General features: G+C 38.8%; 1 protein-coding gene across 4 annotated transcripts in view; it reads left to right on the forward strand.

Annotated features, from left to right (window-relative positions):
• astn1 (astrotactin 1) overlaps positions 1 to 27,991 on the forward strand; it is a 368,837-nt gene that overhangs the window by 326,592 nt on the left and 14,254 nt on the right. For all 4 annotated transcript variants that reach the window (XM_054764852.1, XM_054764861.1, XM_054764869.1 and 1 more), the window contains 3 exons: positions 81 to 214; positions 5,378 to 5,529; positions 25,011 to 25,146. In XM_054764852.1, the coding sequence (XP_054620827.1) occupies positions 81 to 214; positions 5,378 to 5,529; positions 25,011 to 25,146 (422 nt within the window). The remainder of the gene's footprint in view (positions 1 to 80; positions 215 to 5,377; positions 5,530 to 25,010; positions 25,147 to 27,991) is intronic.

The following is a 27,991-nucleotide window of genomic DNA, read 5'->3' on the forward strand; positions in this document are numbered from 1 at the left end:
TTGTGGATTCTTATAGGTTAACATTTTGTATTGTAAAGTATGTTGTGCTATGTGTAATAGTCGTATCTTTTTTTCCACAGGCCCTCCAGGAGGCAATGATGAGCATGTTGTGGTGTTCGGGGAAGGGTAATGTCATTGATGACTGGTGTCGGTGTGACTCCAGTGCCTTTGGTGCCGACGGACTTCCTACTTGTGCACCTCTTCCTCAACCAATGTATGCAAGTAATGCATGGATGCATACAGTATGTAGATATGATATTAGAAACTATACTTTGGGGGAAACGTAAAAGCGAAAAATAAGAGAGAAATAATAAACTTGCAAAAAAAGAAGTAGAACAAACCAACATAAAACAATTAACAAAATAATAACTATTATTTCTCTCTTTCTCTCATGTTGTGTAGATAGTTTAATGAACTATTGATAAATGTAAATAATATATACATGTATGTATATATGATATTCTAATTAAGAAATTTGATAAAAGAAACAGTAACTTGGGATGAAAGCAAAAGAAGAGAGAAGTAATAAACTTGTAAAAAAGATGTAAAAAAAAAAAAAACAATTATAACAACCCAACATAAAACAAACAACAAATGATAATAATTCTTTCTCTCATGTTATGTGGATAGTTTAGTGAAGTATTGATAAGTGTAAATCTATAAATTTCAATGAAGGCTGATATACCTGTATGCGTTTGCTTATGAGCTAGGTTTTTTTCTATTAATATATTATTTGTTATTAAGTTGATCCAGTGGGTGATGTTGCATGCTTTTTTGTTTTGCCAGTTTTGAAAAATTACTTTCTTAGCGATAGTTAAAGAGATGAGGAGGGGGTTATGATATTTCTTAGAAAGGTGTACCTCTGTCGCATCTCCTAGAACACACAGCGATGGATTTAATGGGATCTCACAGCCTAAGATGGTTGATAGGTTGTCAGTTACCAATAACCAGAAGGAAGTACGGGTGTGCAGATCCATGTGGCATGCAAATAATTATCTGTGCAATCCAAAGTGCATTGTGAACAAGTGTCTGTTTGATAGTTCGATTTTGTCCAATCGAGTTTGTGTTAAATTAAATCTGTGAAGAGTTTTATATTGTATTAGTTGTACTTTTTCTGCATATGTCTGTCCAGAAGTCGGGGTTGGGAGATATACCTAAATTGTTTTCCCATTTGGTGGACAATAGTGTTATCTGACATTTTGAAGTTATTATTTGATAAAGTTTGGATGTTATGTTTCTATTGCTCTTGATTTTCAAAATGTTATCTATTAACGAAGAAGGTAGTAGTGTAGATATAGTTTTAGATTGAATTGTGTGTTTGATTTGTTGATAGTGGAGAGATTTTTCTCTCCCAATCCTGTTTTTCTGGATTAATGTCTGAAATTATATGAATGTGTTATTTTCAAACAAGTGGTGAAGGTGAGTGATTCCCTTTTGGTGCCAAAGTGGAAAATAAATCGTGGAATTCTGCAGTTTAAAGTCGTAGTTGTGCCATATGAGTGTGAATTTACATGGTGTTATTGAAGAATCAGTGAACCACCAGGCTGTCAGAGTCATGGATATGGTGATGGATTTGAAATAATTACATTTTTTGATTGACTGGATACAAAGGGGAGATCTGCAATGGATGTCCCGGCATTGACTCTGTTCTAAAGGTAACCATGCATTGTTGTATTGTTTGTTAATCCAAAAAAACAGGTATTGTAGTTGGGTTGCCAAAAAGTAGTGAATAAAATCTAGTGCTTCTAGACCTCCATGTTGTTTGCTATTTTGTAGGGTTGAGAGAAAGATATGAGGTTTTTTGTTTTTCCAATAAAACTGAGTGGTTATGGTATTAAGTGATTTGAACCAGTTATCAGTGGGAGCGGTAGGTATCATAGTAAACAAGTAATTTGAGGTAAGATTTTCATTTTTACTGCAGCAATTTGTCCAGTTAGTTGTATTGGAAGATTTTTCCAGCCTCTGAGAGTGTCCTCTATTTTCTTGAGTAATGGGGTGCAGTTCAAATGAAAGAGCTCTGACAGCCTGGAGGAAATGCTAATGCCCAAGTATTTTATATTGCCTGTGTTGGAGGGGAAAGGATGCTTGGGCTGCGGGGTCCCATGAGTCTTGGGTTAGTGGGAGTAATGTAGATTTTGACTAGTTTATTGTGTTATTGGAAAGACTTGAGAAACTGTTGATAACTGAGAACGATTCTTGCATTGATGTTTATGGGTTTTCCAAGTGCAATAATAAATCATCGGCATACAGACAAAATTTATATTGTTTTTTTTCCATCTTGGATTCCCTTGATATTATTATTGTTCTGTATTGTTGTTGCAAGTGGTTCAATGAATAAAGCAAAAAGGGACGGAGAGGGCATCCCTCTCTGGCTCCCTGGTGCAGTTTGAAACCAGGTGAGGTGATCCCGTTGGTGGTTACTGTGGCTCTAGGTAAAGTGTATTGTGTCTGTATGCAATGGATGAACGAATCTCCAAAACCAAACCTACGGAGAGTGTGGAAGAGAAATTGCCAATTTACTTCATCAAATGCTTTTTCTGCTTCTAAAGAGAGAATGACAGGTGTTCTTTTGTCCAGTTGTGCTATGTTTATTAAATTGAAGAGTTTACGGAGGTTATTGGATGAGTATCTATTTTTTTATGACGCCAGTTTGGTCTGGGTGAATGAGTGATGGGATAGCTGTCTGTAGCCGGGTTGCAAGTGTTTGGGTTATAATTTTGAGGCCTGTGTTTATCAATGAAAGTGAACAATAATTAGCTGGTTGGGTTAGGTCTTTATTAGGTTTTGGTATGACTGTGATAATGATGGTGCTCATGTATGGTGGTATTATGGAAGTTGTTTTGATTTCTGCAATTACTCTTAATAGTAGCAGTGATATGACGTCCCAAAATTTTTTATAAAACTCTGCTGGTAATCCATCTAGTCCTGGTGATTTGTTGTTTGGCATTTTTTTAGAGATTTGTATTTATTTGTATTTATTTATTGTATTTAATTTGCGGTCTGTGGTGTGTCTAACGTGTGCCTGATCAGATGAGGGTGTTGGAAGGTCGAGTCGGTCTAAGAATGTTTATATTTCTACGGTTTTGGGGGTACAGATAGAGAAGTATAAATCAGTGTAATATTGTTTAAAGATTTTATTGATTTTTATATGTTGTAATACCTCATTTATTCTGTATTGCTGAGATTGTTGCCGTTTCTTTTTTATGTTGCAGTAGGTTGGCTAATAGTTTAGAGGATTTGTTACTATACTGGAATTGTTCGTGTTTTAGTTGTTGAATTATAAAGTCTGTTTTTTTTTTGTTTAAAATGTTTTCAATTTGAGTTTTAACTTGTTTTCATTCCTGTAGTGTCTGTTCCTCTGGGTTACTCCTGTATTGATTGCTTAAATGATGAACGTTACGTTCCAATTTGTTCTCCAGTTCCAGTTGTTTTCTTTTCTTGTGTGATGAGTATGATATTATTATGCCTCGGATGACTGCTTTCCCATAAAAGTGATTAAGAGATTTCCGGAGAGTCGTTCATCTCCAGAAAAGATGCCCATTCTCTCCCTATAAGCGTGTTGAAATCTGTGTCTTCCAGGAGAGATGTATTAAGTCGCCTTCTTAAATGTGGCTTGTTTATTTTGGTTTGGTTAGATGTTGATCACTAATTATTATAGGATATATAGTGTTTTCTATTATATGCTGGGTGAGTGAGTTGCTTACAAAAAATAAATCCAGCCTGGAGGATGTTTGATGGCGGGGGGAAGTGTGTGTATATTCTAGTTGAGTGGGGTTCATTCTCCAATTATCGCTAAAGCCATAACTTTGCATAAACTGTTTAATTATTTCTGATGAGTGTGTATGTTTTGTGTTACCAGATGAGTTTGAACGGTCCAGTGTGGAGTTGACAACTGCATTGAAGTTGCCAGCTAAAATAATGTTTATTTTGTCATGTAATATTGCAAAGAGAGTATGAAAGAAAATTGGGTCATTAATATTTGGTCCATAAATACTAGAAAAAGTAAATAGTGTGTTATTAATTGTTACATTCATAATGACAAATCTTCCTTCAGGATCAGTGAGTGTTGCGTGAATTAAATGTTTTTTATTGACTGAAATGGCTACTCCTCATTGTTTGCTTTTCTATGTTGCAGAGAATATTTTGTCATATAGTCTAAGTTGTAATTGTTGAGATTCAAATGGGGTTATGTGAGTTTCTTGTAAAAAGCATATATCAGCCTTCAGTGTTGCTAAATTATTAATTTCTTTAATTCTTTTTGACAAAGTGTGAAAGCCACACACATTCCAGGTTACTATTTTGAAAGTATACATGCTAACCATGTGTTTTGGGATCTGTAATGTGCAAACAAGACAAATGTTACAATTTGGGGACGGTGGAGGGGGGCTACAACACAAAATACAATAGGAACAGTGATCTCATAAGACAAAGACAAGTGGATTATGAAAAATACAGCATATTGATACATTGGCTACAAGACTGGTTCAGTGAAAGAGAGGTGAGATTAGGAGTTGCGGTTTGAATGTCTCCATTGCATTGCAGATATGTAAATCAAAAGAGCCAGGGTGTTATTTTGCTGTCTTTGAAAATCTGTCCTTTAATGTATAGTTTGTCAACAAGCAAAGATGGGCGTATATTTCTTGTTCTGTGTTCTTTCATGATTGGACATGATTGGACTTTCCTTTGTTCGTTTATTTCCTTGGGGTATTGTTCATTAAGTCCGAAGTTGGTGCCTTTGAGTTCTTTTCCTTTGCTTTTGACCAGTAGTTTGTGCTGACAATGTTCAAATTTTGCAACGACGGGGCAATGTGATGCACTTTGGTTCTTCCCAAAGTGGTGAACGCGGTGGAAGGTAATATTGTGCAGTGTTTCAGGTGGAATCTTGGGTTGAGTTTTCGTGATGTGTTTTATCACGGTTTTGGGGTTCATTATTTGTTTCTGGCAGTCTGGACAAAATCAGATTGTCGCGCATGGAGTGTGTTTGTAGATCCAGAACAGTTTCTTTCACAGTTTGTTTTTGGCAGTGATTATTTTCATTTGGTCTGAGAGCGACTGCGCTGAGGAGTGAAGTTCCTTGTTTGCCTTTTTCACCGTTATTATGTGTTCATGAACGAATTCTGTTCATCCTCGGAGTCATATATAATTGTCGCATAAAGAGAGCGCCCTCTCGCGGCTTTCCGCAATGCAGTAGTTGAGTTCTCGGGGAGGTTGAAGATATCAGGTCTCAGGGATACAAAACTGCAAGTGCTTCGGCAGGAGCTTCTAACTTGTTGTTTTTTGTGCAAGATACTGTATGTCACCTCTCAGTGTGTCATGAAAGCAGTTTGCTGATGTTTTTCACACTGTCTGTGTGTGTTGCTTTTATCCCTGTTGCCAGACTGAAACTGTCTTACACCTATGAGCCCAGCAGTTCATTGGTCATCATGGAATGGAACCACACAGAGCCACCAATTGGTGTCCGGATCATTGATTATCTCCTCAGCCAGGAGAAGGTGACAGAGAGAACGGACCACTCCAAAGTTGAGACAGGTATTTTTATATCGGACAGCACACGTCATTGTGACGCATCTCAATCCAAAATGAACTCCCATTCCACCAAGCATGATTCTCATCCTTCCTCTTCCCAGATTGTGTTTATTGTTGGGGTGAGAATCTCTGGCCGCCTCACAATTCGATGCGATTACGATTCAGAGGCCTGCGATGCGATGATAAAACGATTATCGATGCATCTCGATGCATCTTGTGATCAATAGTTTGTCAATGTGTTATTTTTCTATACATAATTTCTTTTTACTTACCGTGTACTACTAAAACAAAGCATATTTGCAGTGATCCACAATTAAAATAAACATGAAACAGATTAATTTCCCGGAGCTATTTGACATTTCTAAAAAATAATATAGAGTTATAAAGAAAACAACAGTAGCATGGAAAGTCATTGGTGCCAGAGTAAACATATTGGGTAAGTTTACATGAATTTAAACGGACATTTCTGTAAGTTTATCTTCAGTACTAGCAAGATCCGGTACTAGCAAGAGTACTCGATCAACACCGGCCGCTTTTCCTCCTCTGAACGAATCTGACAGCCAATCAAAAACGAGGGAGACTCGTACAATTCGCTCTGGATGTGAACGCGTCACTCACCAGTGTAGCTGGTCACAGCCGCTCGTCGCCACCCATGTGCAGGGTTTGCTATGTGTTGGCAATGAGTCTTCGCTAATTGCAGTTGTTTGCCGCCTCCCGTGTGCGGCGCCCATTACACTTAGGTGCACCACCATAAACTATCCACTTCCGCTTTCCGTCTTTTTGTTCCAATTTTTTTGTTCCGACAGCATCGATTACTGAGATTTATGAATGATTTATGAATCGATTAATAATCGTCAATGTCCACATTGTGACGATTATTTCCCCCATCCCTAGCTTATTTGCGCATTGTCACCGACAGACGTCATGCACTTGGAATGTATTTGCACCGGAATATAATCTAATAATTACAACAGTCAATTTTATTGTAAATGTTGAGCCGAAATCAAAGGACAACTTCAATACAAATCTGGTAGGAAGATTTGGAGCGGGAAGAACGAGAACTCCAATTGTATATAAATACCCTGTACATGTAAACAATGAATGAAAGGGATAAATGATATTTAAGGCTACTTTTACCTTCAGTGAATAGGTGATTCTTGAGGTGACTGAAAACAGGAAGGTGGTGGTTGATGAATATGAAGATGCAGATAAAAGCAAGCTTAAATATTAATTTATCCCTTTCATTCACCATTTATATGCATTTAGAATTGTTTTCTGCATGTGAAACTATAAAAACACGTTTTGTGTTAACTTTGAGAGTCAACTGCTGACGACAACGTAGAAGGGTGACATAATGTAGTCTCATCTGGTTCCGGTTGCCGTTTTGTTTAGCTTGCTAATAGGATGCTAAAAAGGAAGGATGTTTTGTCCTAAAAATAGATTTAAACACAGTTGGACTCACGCAGTGTATTAATAATAGGGATGAGCCGGATACTTGTTTTAGACGAGTACCCGTAACGGATAATGCATTTTGGCTGAGTACGAGCATGTAATGAGTACAGCGTGTCATAGTCCGTACTCGTGCTAAAGTAAAATCCTCATTGGGTAACTACTTATGTATTCACTCTTCATGGTCTGTAATTGGCCAGTCACACACAGCGACCGCCACTCCCTAGACAGACTTTCTGCCAGCTGCACAGAAAGAATCCATGCCTCACTGACGTACACGGTGCAATTGGCAAGTTGGTCACTGCCTCCACTCCGGACGGGTTTTATTAGGTTTTCCTCAGCCCTTTGGTAAACTTGTTTAATAACGTATGCGGTGCATTTTACAAGACAGAGCTACTATATGCAGGCTCATGTTGCGTCAGTCACTTATGCAACAACTCAATTGGGGTAGCTTTTTTGTCTTATTGCATGAAGTCATCATACAACAGGCGAGCTACCTGTTTTGTGAATTTTCAGTTGGCAGTGCACAGACAGTGGTAACGTGCATTGACTGGCCACAGCATTAGGTACACCTGCACAGTACAAGAGCTGCATCAAACATTCTGCTTGTATTGCTATCATACTGAAAAGTGACAATTGTTACTACATTATATAGATATAAGAGTGGTAAAATATGATACCCCGCTCAATAGGTTGCAGTATGCACGGTGTATTTATTTATTTATTTATTTATTTATTTATTTTGCACGGTGTATTTGACAAAACAGACCAAAACAATAGCTTGTGTTGTGTCAGTCACTGCCTGTGTTTTTTTTTGTCTGTTTGTTTATAATTTGGCTGGTGATATAAAGTCAGTTGAAAAACTTTGCTTGTAGTATTAAACGCGGTGCTTTTGAGAAAAATGCCGTGAACAAGGCTGACAGATTATTTCCTTCTTTGCCATCAATGGATGTTTGCATGAATCACCAACTTGACACAGATAATTAAATAATAAATTCTTACAGGTCACTTACACACATACACATATGGCTGAATAATAAACAATAAATATAGCAACTTCTGATCAATCCATGTCAATTTCAGACTTAAAATAATGTACCAATTTAAGCCCCACCCATTTCTGGTTAAACCACACCCCCTTCCGGTTTATGTCCCACCCACTCCCGAGTACAGATACGCATACAGGTAATTTAGATGGGTGAACAGATAGAGGTACAGACAGTGGTGTACTAGCTCATCCCTAATTAATAAAACGACAAGACGAGCGCCATATTGTACGCTAACCGGAGAATGCACCGAGGCATAATTGTGGCGTAAATTTCTGATTAACAGAAAAACCGGGGCAGATGCTAATCGAGGTTCCACTTTATCATTTGCACCTGACTATTGGTCACAGGACCAGCCAAACTATGAAAAACAAGTGACTTATACTCCGGAAAATACAGTCATTTTTCAGTCGGTTTACTACCACTTTCGTTGACACAGGCGCCGTAATGATACAGAGTTTTGGTACAGTGGTCGGTGGTCACTGATGTTGTTCCCTGTCTTATCAAAATCAGTAGCCTATTGAATTGTTTATCATTTTGGTTTGCTTGAGCTTTTAGCTGACGTTCTTGCGGTTACGTGGATGTATCGTATGCGTACAATAGTCATGAAGCAACACAATACAGCTGCACTGCCCCCTGAAGTGGGGTCTGAGACTTTTAAAAGGTTCAAAAGAGAAAAGCATAGTGTGCATTAACACAGCAGAAGCAGCAAGAGTGCTGATAGCTTTATCATCATTAGAATGAACTTCTGTACATTTGGCTGAGCTTGTATAACAAGCGCAGTTTATTTTACACGTAATGACACGATCCATAATGGAGACATGTTCGCCAAAGGGAATCATTGTTTGTTGTCGCCTAATGAGAGAATTAACGATCTGAGTGAAAATGCAGGGACCCACTTATCAATAATTTCTTTATTGGTGCCTAAAAATGAGCTCAACTTCTTCATGTTATCGATCAAAGATGACCAATTTACAAGGTCCAGGGGTCTCATCGATAAAGCTTGTGTACACACAAAATGTTGTTTATGCCTTTTTTCATGCAAAGTATATGATCTATGAAAACAGCTTGATGTGAGAATGCGCACACCGGTACGCCACCGTTCTAGCTGGCGTACGCACTATTTGGAGACATGGCAAAAAGCAACACGCATTTTAAGTGGTGAAGTGAAATCATATGTCCGAAATAAACATGCAGTGGAAGCCAATAAAGATTTATCCATCATTGCATTAAAGCATCATGCCATTATTGACTTAGAACAGGGATGTCAAACTCGTGCCATGGAGGGCCGAGACACTGCAGGTTTTCTTTCCAGCCGGTCACTAAAGCAGGTGATTTTAATGATCAACACCTTCAGTTTGAGGGAAGGAGCTCATCAATTAAATCACCTGCTGAAGAAACTGGTTGGAGAGAAAACCTGCAGCGTCTCGGCCCTCCAGGGCACGAGTTTGACACATGTGACTTAGAACATTTTTGGAAAGTGTTGTTATTTTACATGACACTGACGGATATCATTTGTCAATTATCATAAAACACCACTACTCACAAGTGTAGTATCCGGACTAAAAGATACATGAAAAACACAATGTAGTGCTTTAATATTTCATCATTTTATTTTAGAATCATGAAAATATTGTCTTTTTGATTAATATTAATCATAATAAACATCAAGTTGGCAATTAAATAATTCTATAGTGTTTAAGTTTACAAGCCACAGAGCTAATTTCTAAGAAACATAAGACAGTTCTTTTTTTTTAAGTGTTTTAAAGTTTTGCCTTGGTTCGCCTTGCTCCATTCACAGCGATGACAGCAGACGTGCTGTCACTCAATTTTTGGTTATGCTGCTGCGATGTCTTCTACTTTTTCCAGTTTTTCCACCTCCATTTTCATGAAAGTCCACTTCTTCGTCCTTGTCATCTTCCCACCAGCTGTGATTCCGAATGACAGCGGCCACTGTAGCATTGCAATCAAGCCTGTTTAAATATGAACGGCACATTCATGACTCACTTTGCATTGACCTTCTATGGTGAGGTGAAATTGTGGAAAGGGCATGACTTGAAGCAGTCTTGCGTACGCACACTGCTACGCAATGTGGAAGTTGCCACTTTTTATAACTCTGAATATTTTTGTCCGTGTGTACATTTTGGGTCTCTGGCGTATGCCAAGCACATTTGTATATATGAGGCCCCTGGTCAGTTAGCATTGGGCATTGATTGGGCACCTGAGCACACAGTTTCAAGTTGGTGCTGGGCCACAGAAGTATATCATGCTTCACCACCGAGCAGAGTGTTAATGCGATTCAGAAAAGCCACGCACACATTGCTTTTGATGCAGTCTTTGGGTCTTTATTGATTTTGACTTTTGCTTTGCGATGCTTCCAAAAAAATCAACTTGAAGTCATTTCAACTTCACATGTGGATGAAAGTCAGTGTAATTGCTGGCAGGTGTGTACTGTTATTAACCTGTTAAGCCCTGGACCATGTTGCTAGAAAAAACAAACAAACTGCGGAACCTTGGTTAGCCTCATTAATCCGTTCCAGAAGGTCCGACTCTAACTGAAACGTTCTCAAACCCAGTCAGTTGTTCCCATAAGAAATAATGTCAATCCAATTTTAAAAAAAGCCACAAACATTAACACAAAACACGTTTTTAGAATTTTTACAATTCTAGTTTTACATGCGAAAACAATTCTGAATGCATATAAATGATGAATGAAAGGGATAAATAAAACTGTAAGGTTACTTTTACCTTTACTGATCACGTGACTCTTAATACAAACACAAATTGGCAGCAAGATCAAAACAGACACAACTTTCGTTTTGCCATGAGTTATAATTTAGTTGTATTTCAGTACTTTCTCATTTCAAGCCTCTGCTTTTCTTCTGATCACGACTTTCAAATAAAACAAAATGCAGCCAAAGAAAGTTGCAAGTGGCAGCATTTTGATAAAGAAGGTAAGAAACAATATTGAATTCAACAAATAACTATGGTAAAACAGAAAGGTGGTGTCCGCGATCGCGCTGTCACACCATGTCTTTGAAAACAGTCATGTCTTCAGTGAAGGTAAAAGTAACCTTAAATGTTCATTTATCCCTTTCATTCATCATTGATATGCAGTTAGAATGTTTTGTGCATGTAAAACTATAACTGTAAAATTATAAAAACGTGTATTGTGTTAATATTTTTGAGACTTGTGGTGTAACTGTTCGTTAGCAAAGAACTCCAGAGTCAACAGCTGATGACATCATGGACGGGCAATGGAGCTGACTCCCGGTTCTTGTTTCCATGTTGCTAATAAAGACGTTTTGTGATAAAAATACATTAACAACACAGTTGCACTCACGCAGTGTATTAACGCGTCAAGACATGCGTCATATTGTACTCTGACCGGAAAATGTATGCAAAGTGAGGCAAAATTTTGACTTAAATTTTTGACGTTAAGTGAAAAACATGCTAACCGGGGCTAACGCTAGCCGTGGTTCCTTTGTAAATGATATTGTAGTGTGCATGCATAAGGTGTACGTACATGTTAGTGTGAAAGTACAGACTACCAGTTACCATAGCAACACATACACAACCCAGCAGCCGCCAGTACTGGGGTCCTGCACTTCTTAAAAGGTTATAATCCATCAGAAGAGTTGAAGCTGTTCCAGCTGCAAAGGCTGATATTGAACCCAATGGATTAAGAATGTGATGTCACTGACGTTCATATGCGCCTAAAAGCAGATCCAATTCTTGTTAAAACTCATTGAAGATGTACGTTATATTATCATTCCACCCTGGAAAACAACAGAATGAAAAGAATGTACGTACACTTCTAACCAACATGGTATGTCCGTGCTTGCATCCAATGCTTGATGCAGTGAGAACTCAGCTCTTTGTCTTTAGGACATGATTGATGATCATTTTGGTGAACACACCCTGATGTGAACATTGAGGCAGATGTGGCAAGTGGTGTATGATCAGAGAGAGCGAAGGGCTCAACAGACCACCAAGGAGAGAGGTGATTGACAGGAAAGGAATCAAATACAGGTGCAGATTAGAAAAGGCCTGAAAGTAGACTGAACAGTATGGTTTTCATTTCGACTGTCTTTCATTCCGCATAATCACACTCATCTACATTTCCCCACAAGCCCACCTTAGCCGCCTCTTATTCCTGTTCTTTCTCTTCCCCCCAGTGCTTTCTATTACATGTATTTGTAATCGATTTTTAGGTACAGAATCTTTGGTTTGGTTTGGTACAGAGGCATACCCATTTCCCACATGAATAAGACTATTTGAAAAAAGCTCATTTTTCTATGCGTTTTTGGCCACCACAGCAAGGTTTTTGTCCTTAAAATGGAGCGATTTGAAAACTCCGGTGAAAGTGGAGATTTTCAAAAACTCCAGCTTCAGTGTTCGTGTGTGGACATATAGTATAAAACTGAGCTTTTTGGTTTGTGTCATTAGAAATGTCTTATTTTATAAGTCTTATTTAACAAGAGAACATGAAGTCATTGACTTACTTGTGTTAATTTCTTTTCGTGGCTGTGTTTCATTATATACGAGAGGTGGGACTAAGTCGGTATTTTGCAGGTCTCAAGTAAGTCTCAGGTAGACGTAAAAGTCCAAGTTAAGTCATGTCAAGGAAGGTTTACTCAACACACTCACTGTCAAGCTCAAGTATTTTCAAGTCATCAGACTAAAGTCCGAGTCACGTCCTGAGTCATTGATGTCAAAGTTCAAGTCGGTTTGTATATCTTTGATGATATTGTCAAGTCGAGTCCAATATCATAAATAAATGCACCAGAGAAAAAAGGCTTACCAGAGGCAAACGGAAACAAGCAAGCAGCATGGAGCTAAAGGTAGCAAAATATAAACTCCAAGACGACAAAACAGCAAGTGAGGAATCGTAGAACACATCAAGGGAACACTGCAAATACTGTGACGCCATCCCATGGAATACTAGAAGTTTATTGCTATGCTAATGGCTGAGTAGAAATAGCTGGCAGCGGTGGCTCCGTCTTTCCCAGTATTTTTTAATTAGTTATCTGTGAGTGTTGTGCAACTGTGATTGTGCTATGTGAGTGTGTGTGTCAAGAAGGCATTCTATGAAAGACTATTAGACGGAATCTATAGGTATGATAAAAAAAATCTTAACACTATGCTGGCTTAAAAGCTCAGGCGCTTTTACGAGTGACAAAGAGGAAAAGATCGTGGCTGACTGACGTGGCTGGACTCACTATTAGATGTGAAGAGCTCAATCATCTGGTTGGAGTAGAGTCACTGCTCCTCCACATTGAAGGGAGCCAGTTGGGTTGGCTCGGGCATCTATTTTGTATGCCCCCTAAGATGGCTCTTTCACTTTGAGTGTACTTCTGCAAAGAAAATGAAGAAACCCCAAATACAGATTCTCGGAATGCGCTCTCTAACCTCTTCTTTCACATTTGGGGTCAATGAGTCATTTGCTGTGATTAATCTCACACATTTTGGTGCAAGGTGGAATCCTGCCTGAGCATGCTCGTATGCCCAATAATCACAAGTCAGAATTTGACTTCCACTTTCCTCTAAGAGCTTTGACATTCCATGCCTCATTAGCCACTGTTTCTGGCTAAGGTTCAATGCACTAAACATGCAATGGTTTCTGCCCTCAAGCACCCTTGAAGGGCTTGTTTCATTGACCTAATTCACCATGAAATATACTACAGTAGCTTATTGCTCCCTGTTACAGTGCTGCAGCGAGTGTTTAATTGTATTACAGAATCAAAGACTGCCTGAAATCCCATGTAGAGCATCATCAATCCCCAGGTCCCAACAATGTCACATACACATGCTGTTATCGTGTATAAGCCATCGCAACCAGCGCTTAATGACAGTCAAAGCTCACACATCTTAGGCTTTTTGAGTGAGAGAAGAGCAAGGAAGGGTCTTTGCGGCCAGCGCCAGATTCTCTCAGCATGGCTCGGGACTGGAAAATGCTGGTCAACCTCGGCCTAAAGAGCTCATCCTTTGGTCTGCTTCTAAACGATGTCTCTGTCATTATGAAGCTGTTCCTTGTGAGGATGCAGTGGATGAGCTCCAGTAGACAAATAAGTTTAATTATTCCAACCTGCAGGGAGTTGCTGAAAACCAAGGCTACACCAAGGGTTTATTCACACTAGACCAGGGGTCTCAAACTCGCGGACTGCAGGACCATACGGTGCGGCCCCCAACTTGACACGAAAGTCTATTGTAAGTGCGGCCAGGGCACCCTGAGCATTTTGTTTTAATATTTTGTATATTGTGGTGAATTTGAGTCCCACAAGAGATGGTCAAAGGCACTTCCACTTGCTGAAAGGAAAACTGCATTAAAAAAAAAAAAGTTCATTAGCCACAATCCTTATGTGAGACCTGAACACACGTCTTTCCCTTTTCTGTGTGTTCTAGATAGTGGAAAAACTGCCAGCACGAGGCAACTAACAATGCACTTACAGGGAATTCTTCTATTTTGCCTCTAAAGCCCTCTAAAAAAACCTCAAACAATGCTCTGTGAAGAACCCCCCTGTCCCGTTAGGATGGCGCGCTGCTTGCGCTCTCTTGCCAAGGGGGTGGAGGCGCGCGCTGGAAGCGTTTCACAGGAACACTTTCACTTTCACGTACTATTCCCTGCACGCCCACAAACTTCTCCCCGTGTCCGGACACTTTGTTCCCCATGTGTGGACATTCAAGGGTGCACACACTAGTGTCCACACAACGTACATTTGTCTCACATTACACATCACGACACACACATGAAAGACTCACCTCCTTGGACCCCGTGGCTCAAAACTCACCACCACCAGTATCGACTGAGCCATCATAATTTTTTTTTTGGACAGTTTTTGAACGAACCTGTGACCTGCATATTAATCAAACTATAGCGACATTGTTATTGTAGGAACTAACATCGAAGAACTACTTTTCTGACATAGTGACACAACGCCTTGCTCACAGTGCCTAGATGGACTGTGTATATACTGTAGTTGTGATTTCAAGCACTATGTGCTCCATGTATCACAATCAATGTGGTGACTTACTCGTTGGACGGCTGTCTTTTCCAGTTGACTTTGGGTAGGTGGGTGGGAAAAAGTTTCCACTACCACTGCAGGGTGTGTTAGCATCAACAATTCTTTGTTGGTTGTGATGCAGTCTCTTGGAGCAGTGTCCTCCTCGCCAGAAACACAAAGCCTTTCCATCGATGGTAACAATGTGTGCCACTCAGTGCAGCAGAAACACTCAATTTCTGTTGGCTTGCTTTGGCAAGATCCACATTTACACCACCAAGTCACGCCGGTCCTGACTCTCTCAGCCCCCTTCTGCTCCGACATTTACCATCTCTTCTTGCCACGTTCAGCTTATAAAACCTGTAACTCAGGGGTGTTCAAACTTTTTCCAGCGAGGGCCACATACTGAAAAATGAACGGATTTTTATATTTTGTAAACCAAGACATGTAGATATGCTGAGAGGTTATATGTGTTTCAAGAAAAAAACTGCATCTCAGCTTTGTCATATAGCTCAAAAAGCCTATTATTAGTATGAACTTCAGCCTTTGCTCTTTTTTCCCATTTTTTTTTTATTTTATGACTTTATTTGCATAATATTTTGACTTTATTCTCATAAGATTATAACTTGTTCTGCAACGTAATTTTCCAAAAATGACAACTATTCATTGTTCGTTAAGTATTTGTTGTTGTTTTTTTTATAATATCACTTTATCACTTAAAAAAAAAAAACATCTTTCTTTAATATTTCAACTTTATGCTACTAAAATTACATATTTTTTCTCATAATATTACAACCTTATCCTCGTAACATTACAACTGTTTCACTTTAGATTACAATTTATTTCTCTTAATATTTAGACTTGACTCTTGTAAAATTACTGCAGATTCTTCCAATTTTTCTGTGTTTTGTTTTTTTAGTTTTCTTGTTTAATTATATATACACAACTACAGGGAGCTACACTTCTCTTCTGATCGGAGGTGCTAATGGTAGGAGAGGATTAGACCACAACTCCTCCCAGTCTTAGTGTAAGGAACCAATAGGAGGAGGGTGTTGGCACACCAATTCCACCCACTCTTACTGTATTTAAGGCCTAGGCTACCAGCACTTGTTAGTTCGCTGACGAAGCTCTTCGGATGAGGAGCGAAACGTCCGACACCTTCTTCACAGAAGTACAGATGACGTCTCAAGAAGCCTTTCTCTCGTTATATATGCACAAATTATAATCTTGTCTATATGTATAAATAAAGGTTAACATGAGATGTACAGGTAAAAGTACTGTGTAAATCATTTTCAATCTTACTGGCTGAGAACAGTTTAAACAAAGGGTTGATGGTGGAGCTGTTGGCTGTTAGGACACACGATCCAGTTCTCAGCATGAGTGCTGTGTTTTCTGACAAATTCTGTTTGGGTTGTGTTTCACTTACTATGCAAGGAAAAAGACACTTGGATCAACCCACGCAGAGCTCTTTGGTTTGTGTAATTCCACTTGTCTGCGTAGTGTAACTGATGGACAGCCTAAACACACCAGACACACTTTGAAATGCCATCAGTGTGGACTCAGAAGAAGAGAGAATACAAAGCGGCCATGAAAAGGAGGGAGAACAGAGAAGTTGAGGAAAACAAATGACTTGTAAAGCATACAGTATATAAATCACATGCTGAGGAGGTAAGACAGGCATGTACCCATTTTTTGCTGCCTCTAAGCAATCGACTGATATACCTGTAGTCACCTTTTTCATTCTTGCGTTCTTTTATTGATGTATTTGGGAAAGCTGTCTCACAGCAACTGCTATCAATTGGCCAGGGCCGATTCAATCAAATTAGAAAACACGTAATCAACCCCTTTTTTGGACGCTGGCGCAGACAGGAGAATGGTGGATGTTGTACAAAAGCAATATGAAATGCAAAAACAAAATAAGTGTCGAGAACAAGTGTGTATGTCCTGTTTATCTAAAGTGGACTCATTTCCAGATAGCACAAAAATGTCCTGTAGCTTGCGCTTACCTTTATGTGCAGTTCATAAATATAATATGCAAAATATGAATTAAAAAAATGTCAGATGCAAATGGCTGACAAACACACACATTGCATACACACTCATCAATTATATTGCAGCTTACGTATTTCACTCAGGGTGTTGTCCCAAAGTGTGTACTTACTGTCAGCTTTTAAGAAGTTTAGCTAGGTTGCGCAAGTGTAACAGTAAGATTTTGAAGAGTGTGAATGATTATTTTATTTGTAGTAAAGTAAGATTTCTTATTGGTTGAAGTGTAGTATTAATAGTTGTATTGTAGTCCTGTTCCCCATCTCTACTGAACAATGGCGGCACACTGCTTTCATCATGTCCACTTGTCTTTGTCCCTTTTCCTATTTCACCGGGTAGGCAAGTGTTCCCAAACAGGAAGAGGCTTTTCAAGCACTGGCTTCTCCTTGGCACTGTCACTAGCCAAATACTGGAGTGCACCGCATTAGTAGACACCATAAACACTTCCTGTCTCTCACTTAATGTGTACCGTGCAGGAAATCGGTATGCCACTGCACCAAAAATCCAATTACAAATATGTGTACTGTTACATCCCTACTAATAAGATATGAGGAAAATTTAAGAAAATTGTTACCACAAAGTCAGCACCAAAGGGAAACAAAAATAAATCAATCTACAGTCATGGAAAAAATGATTGGACCACCCTTGTTTCTTCAGTTTCTTGTTTATTTTAATGCATGGTACAACTAAAGGTACCTTTATTTGGACAAATATTACGACGCCAACAGAAATAGCTCATAAGAGTTGACATTTTTGGCAGTACAATCCCATAGCTATCGATGTAAGACATTGAGTGATTTTGGTTATTGTCAAGAAAACCATGGAAATGGCTAGATAAAACTCTTGTATTCAACTCTGATGAGCTATGTGTCGTCGTCATTATATTTGTCCAAACAAGTGTACCTTTAGTTGTGCCAGGCATTAAAATGAACAAGAAACTGAAGAAACAAAAACTGACTTCTGTATTTTTTTCTGAAATCAGTAGTTTTGCGATGACATTCTTCTAGTTACGAGGTCATGTCTTTACTGATGTGGAACAGTTACCATTTGCAACGCAGATACAGCCCAGCAGCCTAAAGTACCGAGGTCTTGCGCTTTTAAAAGGTTCAACCACCCATCCTTTCCACTAAGAAGTGATGAAAAACAGAATGACTTAAAGAGCCAAAACATTCGCATTCACACACACCTGCACAACTTGAAAAGGTGAGAGATGGCGTAGCTCACATCAATCTCCTGGCAGTCTTTGATTTTCCAACCAATCACACTTGAAGAATGTGGAGGTTAAACATCTCCAGCTGAAGGACAAGTAAAAGACTGGTGTGTGCATATTGGTAACATTCCGCTGAAGATATGAAAATACAAACGATGCTTCCCGGTATGTTTAAATGTATACTTATTACATTCAGAATATAAGCAGAGCATATTTTAAAAAGGCCATTTAATAGCTTTAGTCTCCTTCATCCAGTTCCCATTTTCTTCAAGTACACATGGAACCTTTCATATCTGGCAACAGGTGCTTGGAAATGCTTTTCTATTCTTTGTAGTGCTTCAAGAATAAATAGTCTCACTCATAAAAGACTTCTCTACCAAAATATATTAAATATCTTTCAGAAGTGCTTATTTTTTTTTACCTTTTATGCCACCAGGCATTTTTATCTTACACACTTTGCTTATCTTAAGTACACAATATACAGAAATCTGAGCTATATGACTTCAAATATAGATAAATAATCTACCAACAAAACAAATCAAATATCGTGGCTCTGAAATTTTCAATACAGGTAGCTCTGTGCCAAGAACAATATATTTAAAATACAGTAGACCCCTGTTTTGCGCACGGGTTACTCCCAAGACCACCAGCCAATGGCAAAAAGTGCAAATAATTGATACGGCCATAAAAAATGTCTATTTGTGAAACACGTCTCGCTCGCCCCCCTCTAAACCCTCCTATTAGCTTGATGTTGGCGTTCTCCTCCTTTATTTGTAATAAAAGTGACTGTTGGACAGTAATCCATCGTTTACACTCACACGTGCTCACACTTTTTCAGCTATACAAAACATAGCATCCATCCATCCATTTTCTATACCGCTTCATCCTCACTAGGGTCGCGGGGGCATGCTGGAGCCTATCCCAGCCGACTTCGGGCGACAGGCGGGGTACACCCTGGACCGGTCGCCAGCCAATCGCAGGGCACATACAGACAAACAACCATTCACACTCACATTCATACCTATGGACAATTTAGAGTCGCCAATTAACCTCACCTGCATGTTTTTGGGAATGTGGGAGGAAGCCGGAGTGCCCGGAGAAAACCCACGCGCACACGGGGAGAACATGCAAACTCCACACAGAAATGCCCAGGGGAGAATCGAACCCAGGTCTTCCCGATCTCCAGGCTGTTCCTGTATTGGCCAAGGTGCTAACCACTAGACCACCGTGCGGCCCCACAAAACATAGCATAGAAAATAAAATCAAACTGGTAAACTTTGCAACTACTATACTAAATACCAGTGATTAGTATTTCACATACAGTTTCAAAGTTGACAGGTCATCAAAATAGTTGATATCATTCAGTAATTCACCAATCATTCAGTAATTCGCAATTCAAATCAAAATGGCAGTTAAGATAATTACACATAATTCCTCAGTAGTTGTGTACATTAAGTGAAAGTATGTATGTCAGTGAAAAATATTTACACAGCGTTCATTATACATTTACTTATAACGTCCAGTTAGCATTTGCTATAAAATACTATACGTTTCTACATACAGTAACTGGTCGCTTCAAGTGAATAGATAACTTTTGTTATAGATATAGGCATCTTACCGCGCAGTTTGTTTATCCATATCCGAAGAATAAAGATGAAAGTTGCATTATCCGTGTGTGGCTGCCGACATCTGCTCTCCACTTTTTTCTCCACTTTTTTTTTTTTTTTGCCGCCGAAGCAAATGAGCAAATCAGGAGGGGGCTTAATGTCAGCAGACTGACTACAAAGTGGATGGTTATGATGTAGCTGACACACGACCCACGCTACCTTGGCAATCGCCATAATGGGCACCCGTGATGAAGCACATATGTCCATTCATAAAATATATTAACATTGTTTTCACATTAAAAAATTAAAAAAAAAAAAAACACACAACCCATTTCTCATTTCCAAGGTGTAGCAACTTTTATTTAACTGTGGCGTTGCACCACAATCCATTACATGCAGCGGAAACTTACATTTATATTTATAATTTATAAATGCAATATTTTTGTTGTTAGGGCATTGGAAAAAAAACTCCCTCTGGCTTCATCTTCTTCTCTTGTGAAAAGTCATTAGGCGTGATGCCATGACGCTCGCTCTGATGATAGCGTCATCATAAATACAGCTAAATGCCACTTATATATATTTTTTCATCTTCCTGACACATTTTTGACTGATGCGACAGTACATAGAAATACAAAGTGGTTGCAATCCAGGGGTTGTTCTTGTAATCCAGAGGACATGAAGACATAAAAGAGAACACACTGGGATTTGCGATGACAAAATCGTCAGATGAATATGCAGGAATCAAGAGAAATCAAAGTATCCGCGTCGTTTTCAAGTCTTGAGCTTTATCCATGGACTGTGAAATATTGCCTACTTAAATCATCTGCGGTGCATCAACCTACAAAACAGTTTTATGTTTCTGTGTGTGATTTTTATTCCCTGGTCTTGAGTCTTGTCTATCAGTGCCATGGCAGCACATTGTGTTCACTGTATTACACATCTCCTTTGATTGGAAAACACATTGGAGGTGAAAAAATGTGTACTCTGTGTTCCTCCGGCCACCCACATTAAGCTATCTACTCGGCATGATAGTGCACAGTGGCGTTCCTTAAATGCCTTTAATGGGCTGCTCACTGCAATCCAGCTGCTTCAGATTGAAGAATAACGGTACTGACAACAGAAATCCCACACATGTAAATCACACAAATCAAGTTTTTATAGTTTTACGATTATAGTTTTATTTACATGCAGGAAACACTTCAAAATATTAACATATTAATGATGAATCAAAGGGGTAAATGAACATCTATGGTGACTTTTACCTTCCTTGAAGATGTGATTGTTGATGTGATTGTTCCCAAAGACATGATGTGGCAGCAAGATCTACACCTTCCTCTGAAATGCCACCTTTAATTTTTGCTATGAGTTAGTTTATGAATTCAATAGTGTTACTGACAAGAAATAACTCATAGCAAAACAGGAAGGTGGTGTTGAAGAGGAAGGTATTGATCTCACTGCCAGGTTGTGTGTTTGGGAACAATGGCGTCTTCAAATGAAGGTAAAAGTAACTTTAAATGTAGGTTCATCCCATTTATATCCTTGTAGAATTATTTTATCCATGTAAAACTATAATTGTAAATCTATAAAAAAATGTTTTGTGTTAACATTTTTGAGAGTAAAGCGCTGATGACAGACGGGCGACGTAGCTGATTTTGTTAGCAAGCTAAGGATGCTAACAAGGACATATTGTGATAAAAATCCATTAAGAACACAGTCGGACTCACACACTGTATTAATAACACAACAAGACGTGCGCCATATCGTATGTTAACTGGAAAATGTACGCACACCGAGGCAAAATTGTGGCGTAAAACAGAAAACACGCAAAATGGGGCGGATGCCAACCGAGGTTTCACTGTATTACAAATTGTTATATTTTATTTATATATTATATGTTTAATACAGGTTTACATATAATATATGTTGAATATATTTTCGAAAAACCACAATAGAGTGAAGCCACAAAATGTGAAGCGCAAAGTGGTGAGGAATTACTGTATAAGAAGCTTCTATCCATACAGAGGAAGTATACTTTAAATGTACTGAAATTCTAAGGGATATTTGAGTACATTTCTAGTATCATTTGAGTATCTCATTGTTCTGCTTTTTGATCATCAAAATATGGTCACCCACATTACCGTAAACAGTATTATCCCAGTATTATAGTATTATTTTAGATTTTCAGTTGATTTTGACATTGCTTCTTGGAAAAGCTGATGGTTCTGTTTGTCATTTTAAGCAGTAAATTTGTAAATACACGCTGTTGTTGCCATACTTGTGTAAACTTGTAAACTGTGCTGCACAATTTCCCGTGGAGAGATCAATTTACCTTTCTTAAAAAACATTTAACAGTGCCTCCTTTCTCCATTTTCACGACACATTGTGTCAACACAGGAGTAATTAACATGCTAATCGGTGTCGTTTCGCAAAGTCACTTTTCACCCCAAATACTGTTCCGCTACTTCCACTCTTGTCAGTTTGAACTTTGTGCAAACACATCTCTCTGACAGCTGCTCAACTTTTTCTTTTCCCTGTTGGCTCTCACTAAAATGTATTTAGCAGCTATTTGCCAGGGAAGACATATCTGACCACCTGTGAGCACCATCAGCTCATTTCACTTACGTTTGCACACACTTGGCTTCTCCAAGCAAACACACAACTTGTTGAATGTTGTTGACGCACGTTGAAGCAGCTGGGAAAACATTGACATTTGCATGTTCCACCATCAACTTCAAAACATTCCTGAAGATGAGAGGGTGGTGGTGGTGGTGCTGGGGGGTTCGGGGGGGTCCTAATGGAATAAATGTGTTGCTTCAGATGTCAAGAAACCAAGGTGACTTGTGCAGTTTCGATTGGACAAACAAAAATGTCATGCACATTAAATACAAAGTAGATTTTCAGTAGAAATTGCACGTGAATGTTGGATTACCCAAGAAATGTGTTGACGACCACTCTATGACCTAAGTCATGCCACCATACATAGAATAAGCAGAATGTTACATGTAATGTTAAATTTACAATGAATTTCCACCAATGAATTGTCCATTACAAATGGGAAAAATGTCACAGAAAAGATAGAATTATGGAAAATGTGGGAATTTTTAGAAAACTTGCGATAGACAGCCCACTCCAGCTCCTGAGCCATGTCACGCTGTAGAATAACCAGAATGTTAAAGTAATGGGAAATGATTTTCCACCAGTGGGGGGGAGCCACATAAATTACCCTTTAATTTTTAATGGGAAAATTGTCACAGAAAATAGTCCTGAGAGATAACCAGCGTTTCCTGAGTGTGCTGCACATTTTCATGTTGCATTGCTTTGAATTGGTTGAGAAATGTGGGAGGAGCTAGTGGGCAAAAAAATGAGGTGGAATAAGAAGAATAAGACGTAGGGGAATAAATCAATGAAAAATGGCCTTGACTACATCTCAACATTCACACAACTAGAGAAGGCAATTTGTGTTGAAATTGAGGGCAAATGCTGAAGAGCTGAATCTGAATTGAAATGATGTGCAGAAAACGTACAATTGCAGGAAAAGTGAGACTGTTTGGAATGTGAAAAACCTCAAGTTCGTTTCAGCTTGAAGTCACAAACAGAACACACCTTCTCCTTCAGGATTTTTTTGGTAGACAGCAGAATTTATAGTTCCATTTATTACAGCAAGTCTTCCCGGTCCTGACTTCTTGATTGACAACAGGTGTGGCAGTCATCAGGCCTTGGTGTGGCTAGAGTACTTCAAATCAGGTGTGATAAACCACAGTTAAGTTCTATTGTAACGGGGTGGGGTGGGGCTAGGCTTATCATGATAACAAATTTTGCTGGATGATAATTGTCCTACAGATTATTGTAGATAATCGATATTGACAACATTTTATGAGACCATTATTTCATTTATTATATATCATAATAATGTGAATGCAGTGTATCAAAAGCAATAAACTTTAATTTCTCAAGTGTATTTAACATTGTAATTGGAATATCAAGAGCTCTTAAATAAAATCAATTGTAATTGGAATGTCAAGAGCTTTTAAATAAAATCAATTAAACAAACAACATAATAAATTAAACAAAAAAAGACAAAAAAAACCCAATGCAAATAAAATGGACTCTCAGTCTCTTTTAGCAAAAACTGCACTTAAATAAACATCACAATCATTACCAAAAATAATAAAAAATAGACCCAGTCTCTGTTACAAAAAAAACACTGCAACAAAAACCACACACAACAATAAAAACAAATAAAATGGAGTATCAAGTCTATGTACTTTAAAAAATAATGAACATCGAGTATTATTCCAAGTAAACAAAGAACAACACGTAAACAAAAAAAAGTGCAGACGAGCCACAGGCCATATGCACTCAATCCACTTAATTTGCCAGATTCCGAGCAAGGAACACCAACATGTTGACCTTGTGTGGTTTAAGGCAGGATCTCTCTGGAGTAGCAATGTTGCCAGGCGTGCTAAACATTCTCTCAGAGCTGATGCTTGTTGTACAAGGAATTGCTGTTTGTGACATGTCCTGTACATTCTCCCAGGCAATTCTTGCTGTCTGTCAAACATTTCCAACATTTCCCGAAATGTTGCCTTTTCAACCGTATTGAAAGGTTGCATTTCTTTTGCAATAGAGCGAGCAACACTGCAACACTGGTGTGCACCATTTTGCGCAGTTTTGTTCATTTTGCCAACCAAAAGCCTCAGTAAGCGTTGCCTGTCGGAATGAAGACAACGCTGCACCTCCATCGGTAGTTTTTTTCCCTGTTGGGAAAGCTGAACAGGTTGCGTTTGAGGTGCGCATGCAAATATTTCTTCTCTTCCTCGTTACTACTTTTGAACAAATGCGACATATCGGTTGGCGTTCATGCGCTCACCTTGGTTCTTTTCTCCCTTAATAATAAAAAGGTTCATTTAAAAACTGCATTTTGTGTTAAGTTGTGTTGTTATTGACTAATATTTTAATTTCTTTGATGATCTGAAACATTTAAGTGTGACAAACAAGCAAAAAAAGAGAAGAAATCAGGAAGGTGGCTAACACTTTTCCACACCACTGTACAGTACATAGGATGTCGCTGAACCACTTAATGGGTTTGATTATGTCACTCACTGCCTGTCTCTCTGTGCTTCAGAATCACTTTTGAGCTTCGTGGATGACATCTGGTCTGGTGCCAGGTCTCCATGCGTGATGTTAGGAGACATTCCCAACCTCCTGTCCTCTTCTGTCAGCATGATCGTTCGCTGCCTGGAGCCTGACACCACATATATGTAAGATAGTCTCTTTTTCTACTTCAAATATCTGGCAGTTGTTTGATACTACTGCATCCTAAATGTGTTATACCAGGGTATAACAACAGACCAACTCAATAAACGGAATTCAATTGTACACGGAGAATGTACATGAATAAAGGATTTTGAATTTACAATTTGAACTGTGAGCTGTAAAACATTGAATATCAAGAGTATGCAAATGTCCCTCTTTGCTTACTTCTCAGTTGACCTCATCCACATTTTGCAATCAAACAAAAACGTAGCAAAACTGCGACAAACACGTGAAAAATGGTTAAAAAAACATCAAAATGTCAGATAAAATGTCACTTGTTGAACCAAGTGTACAACATTTTGTACACGCTGCCATTTTGGGAAAGCCATATTCTGGGATTGTCACATGACTGTCACATGACAACCACTGAAAGTGAATTTTCACAAAGTAGGATTCTTTATTTATAGATGAAATAATATTCATAGTTAGATCATAGAAAACCTGTTTATGACCTTTTAAATATGTTTTTTTTAAACATTATTAGAGACCTTGAGACATGAAATAACACCCCGATAATTACTTTTACATTCATATTACCCAATATAGTAGACATTATAATAACAGAAAATAAGAGATATTAGACATCAATGAAACATAACATAGACTCACATGTTCGCAGTGGGAGAGTTCCTTGTTTTTTGTGTTTTATTTTCTGGATAGTATACTTTCTGTGGTGGCTATTGTCTCATCATCTATCCATCCATCGATCTTACGCTTATCCGAGGCAGCAGCCTAAGCCTAAGCATTGTCTCATCAATGTAATGTAATGGTTGAATGACAGCACGTCAGGATGGCTGTAAATTAGTCATCTGTTTTATTTGAAATAGACACCGGGCACTGTCTTACAAGTAGATGCTCAAAACAGCATCAACAGTTCAAAACTGTCTACAATAGTGCTCTTCTTCTATGGGCTCATTTCCTAAAAGCGAGCTCCAACCCAGCATGCAGAATGTCACTGCCCTCTATAGCACACACCCTTAACAGCAGCTCACATCTACACAATACACCCCTAGCTACACTTACATCACTGACACCTAGTGACCATTATACAATACTACAGATGAAGTCCTTAAATGTGTCGTCTGAATGCCTTATATTTGTATTTTTGTTCTTTCAGCCATTTTCATGCTTGAAAACGCTTAATTTACGCCAAGAATGCGTACAATATGCTTAAATATGCTTTTTTTTTTTTACTAATAATAGGCCATAATCAAACAGCAACAATTTACTTAATTGCGTCACCATTAATGTACTTATTTTTGAAAAACCGTGATAGAGTGGCAAGGGACGAACGTATGTCACTTAGCGACTTGATGAGTGCAAGTCAAGCCCAAAGCTGTATGGCATCTTCTGGCTTCATGTCACTGACTTTATCATGCTATTGCAAGCCATGACTTTGAGGTCACGGGTCATAGGGTGCAAATTTTTTGGTTTTGTAATCCCTTTTAGCAAAGCAGATTAGATCAATTTGCATTCAACTGGAATGGGAAAAAATGACTGACAATGATCTTTTAATGTTCAATTCCCATAACGTCTTATAGTAATTGTGTATAAATATCAGTACGACTTTATCAACAGACAATTGTTAATGAGTCATAAAAAGTTTATAGATTCCATGTGGCGGTTCATGACATGTCATGAAGGAGATGTATGCATTCATCTGCACACAAGCTCACGCTTAGCTGCCGGGACTGAAGCATTACAAAGACTCAAGAGGAAATGAAGTAGAAATGAGACTTGAGGAAAAGATCAAGAGAGAGATAAACAAAAGAGAAGATGAGCAGCAGACAAGAAATGGTTTGATGTATGGCGTCTGCAGTGCGACACAAGCTAAAACGTTCATCCCAACAGAAGGACTCCTGCATGCTCTGTTCTATCAAGCCAAAGCCCTGTCTCTCTCCTAATATCTTATAGTGGCAGCTTCCTTCCAGCCACTGGCATCTTGTCAGAGAACATTTTGGTGTGAGAGGAACTGTATGTACAGTATGTGCATACATTATGTCATCATGTGAGGCGTACCTTTGTATTTGCTCCAAACAGATCAGGTTCTGAGGTTGGAAATGTGATGAAATCTCTTGTTCAAAACAAAGTTATTCTTTTTCAAGTCTGGTTTCAGTCAAGATCCCTGCAGGCAATATCTGCAGACTGAGGATAACGCAAATGGTATTTATCTACCGTGTGTGCCTCGTTCTCAGCTGCAGTGCATGAAACGCACGCTGCAGCCACTGGGTGGGGATATTCATTCAGAGAAATGTTGGCATTTAGTTGGCCGGAGTAGGAATGCAGGTTCTTATTACACAAGTTGAATTCCCTTCAAGAAGAAATAGAACACATTCTCACGCAGGCATGTGCAAACTATGGCCTATTCTGCCCTGCCCAACCTTTCCCAATATTTAAAAAATATCTTTAACACAGACGCTGTTGCCAATTTGCAGTGCTATTTTTAAGCCGTGAAATGTTTGCTCATTTCAAAATAATTTCTGAAACTAGAGGTTCTGTGCTTTCCAGTTATGTACGTGACATTACTGCGTCACAGCAGCGCTGACAAGGCTTTGATACAAAAGAGAGTGGGGGGGTTGTTTATAAAGCAGCCAGAGCCTGATATTTAATCAGACATGTTGGGGCTTGGCAGCACGGTGGTCTAGTGGTTAGCACATTGGCCAACACAATAACAGTCTGGAGATCGGGAAGACCTGGGTTTGATTCTCCCTTGGGCATTTCTGTGTGGAGTTTGCATGTTCTCCCCGTGCGTGTGTGGGTTTTCTCCGGGTACTCTGGCTTCCTCCCACA

Source organism: Dunckerocampus dactyliophorus, chromosome 2, assembly GCF_027744805.1.
Source record: "Dunckerocampus dactyliophorus isolate RoL2022-P2 chromosome 2, RoL_Ddac_1.1, whole genome shotgun sequence".
Lineage (NCBI taxonomy): Eukaryota > Metazoa > Chordata > Actinopteri > Syngnathiformes > Syngnathidae > Dunckerocampus > Dunckerocampus dactyliophorus.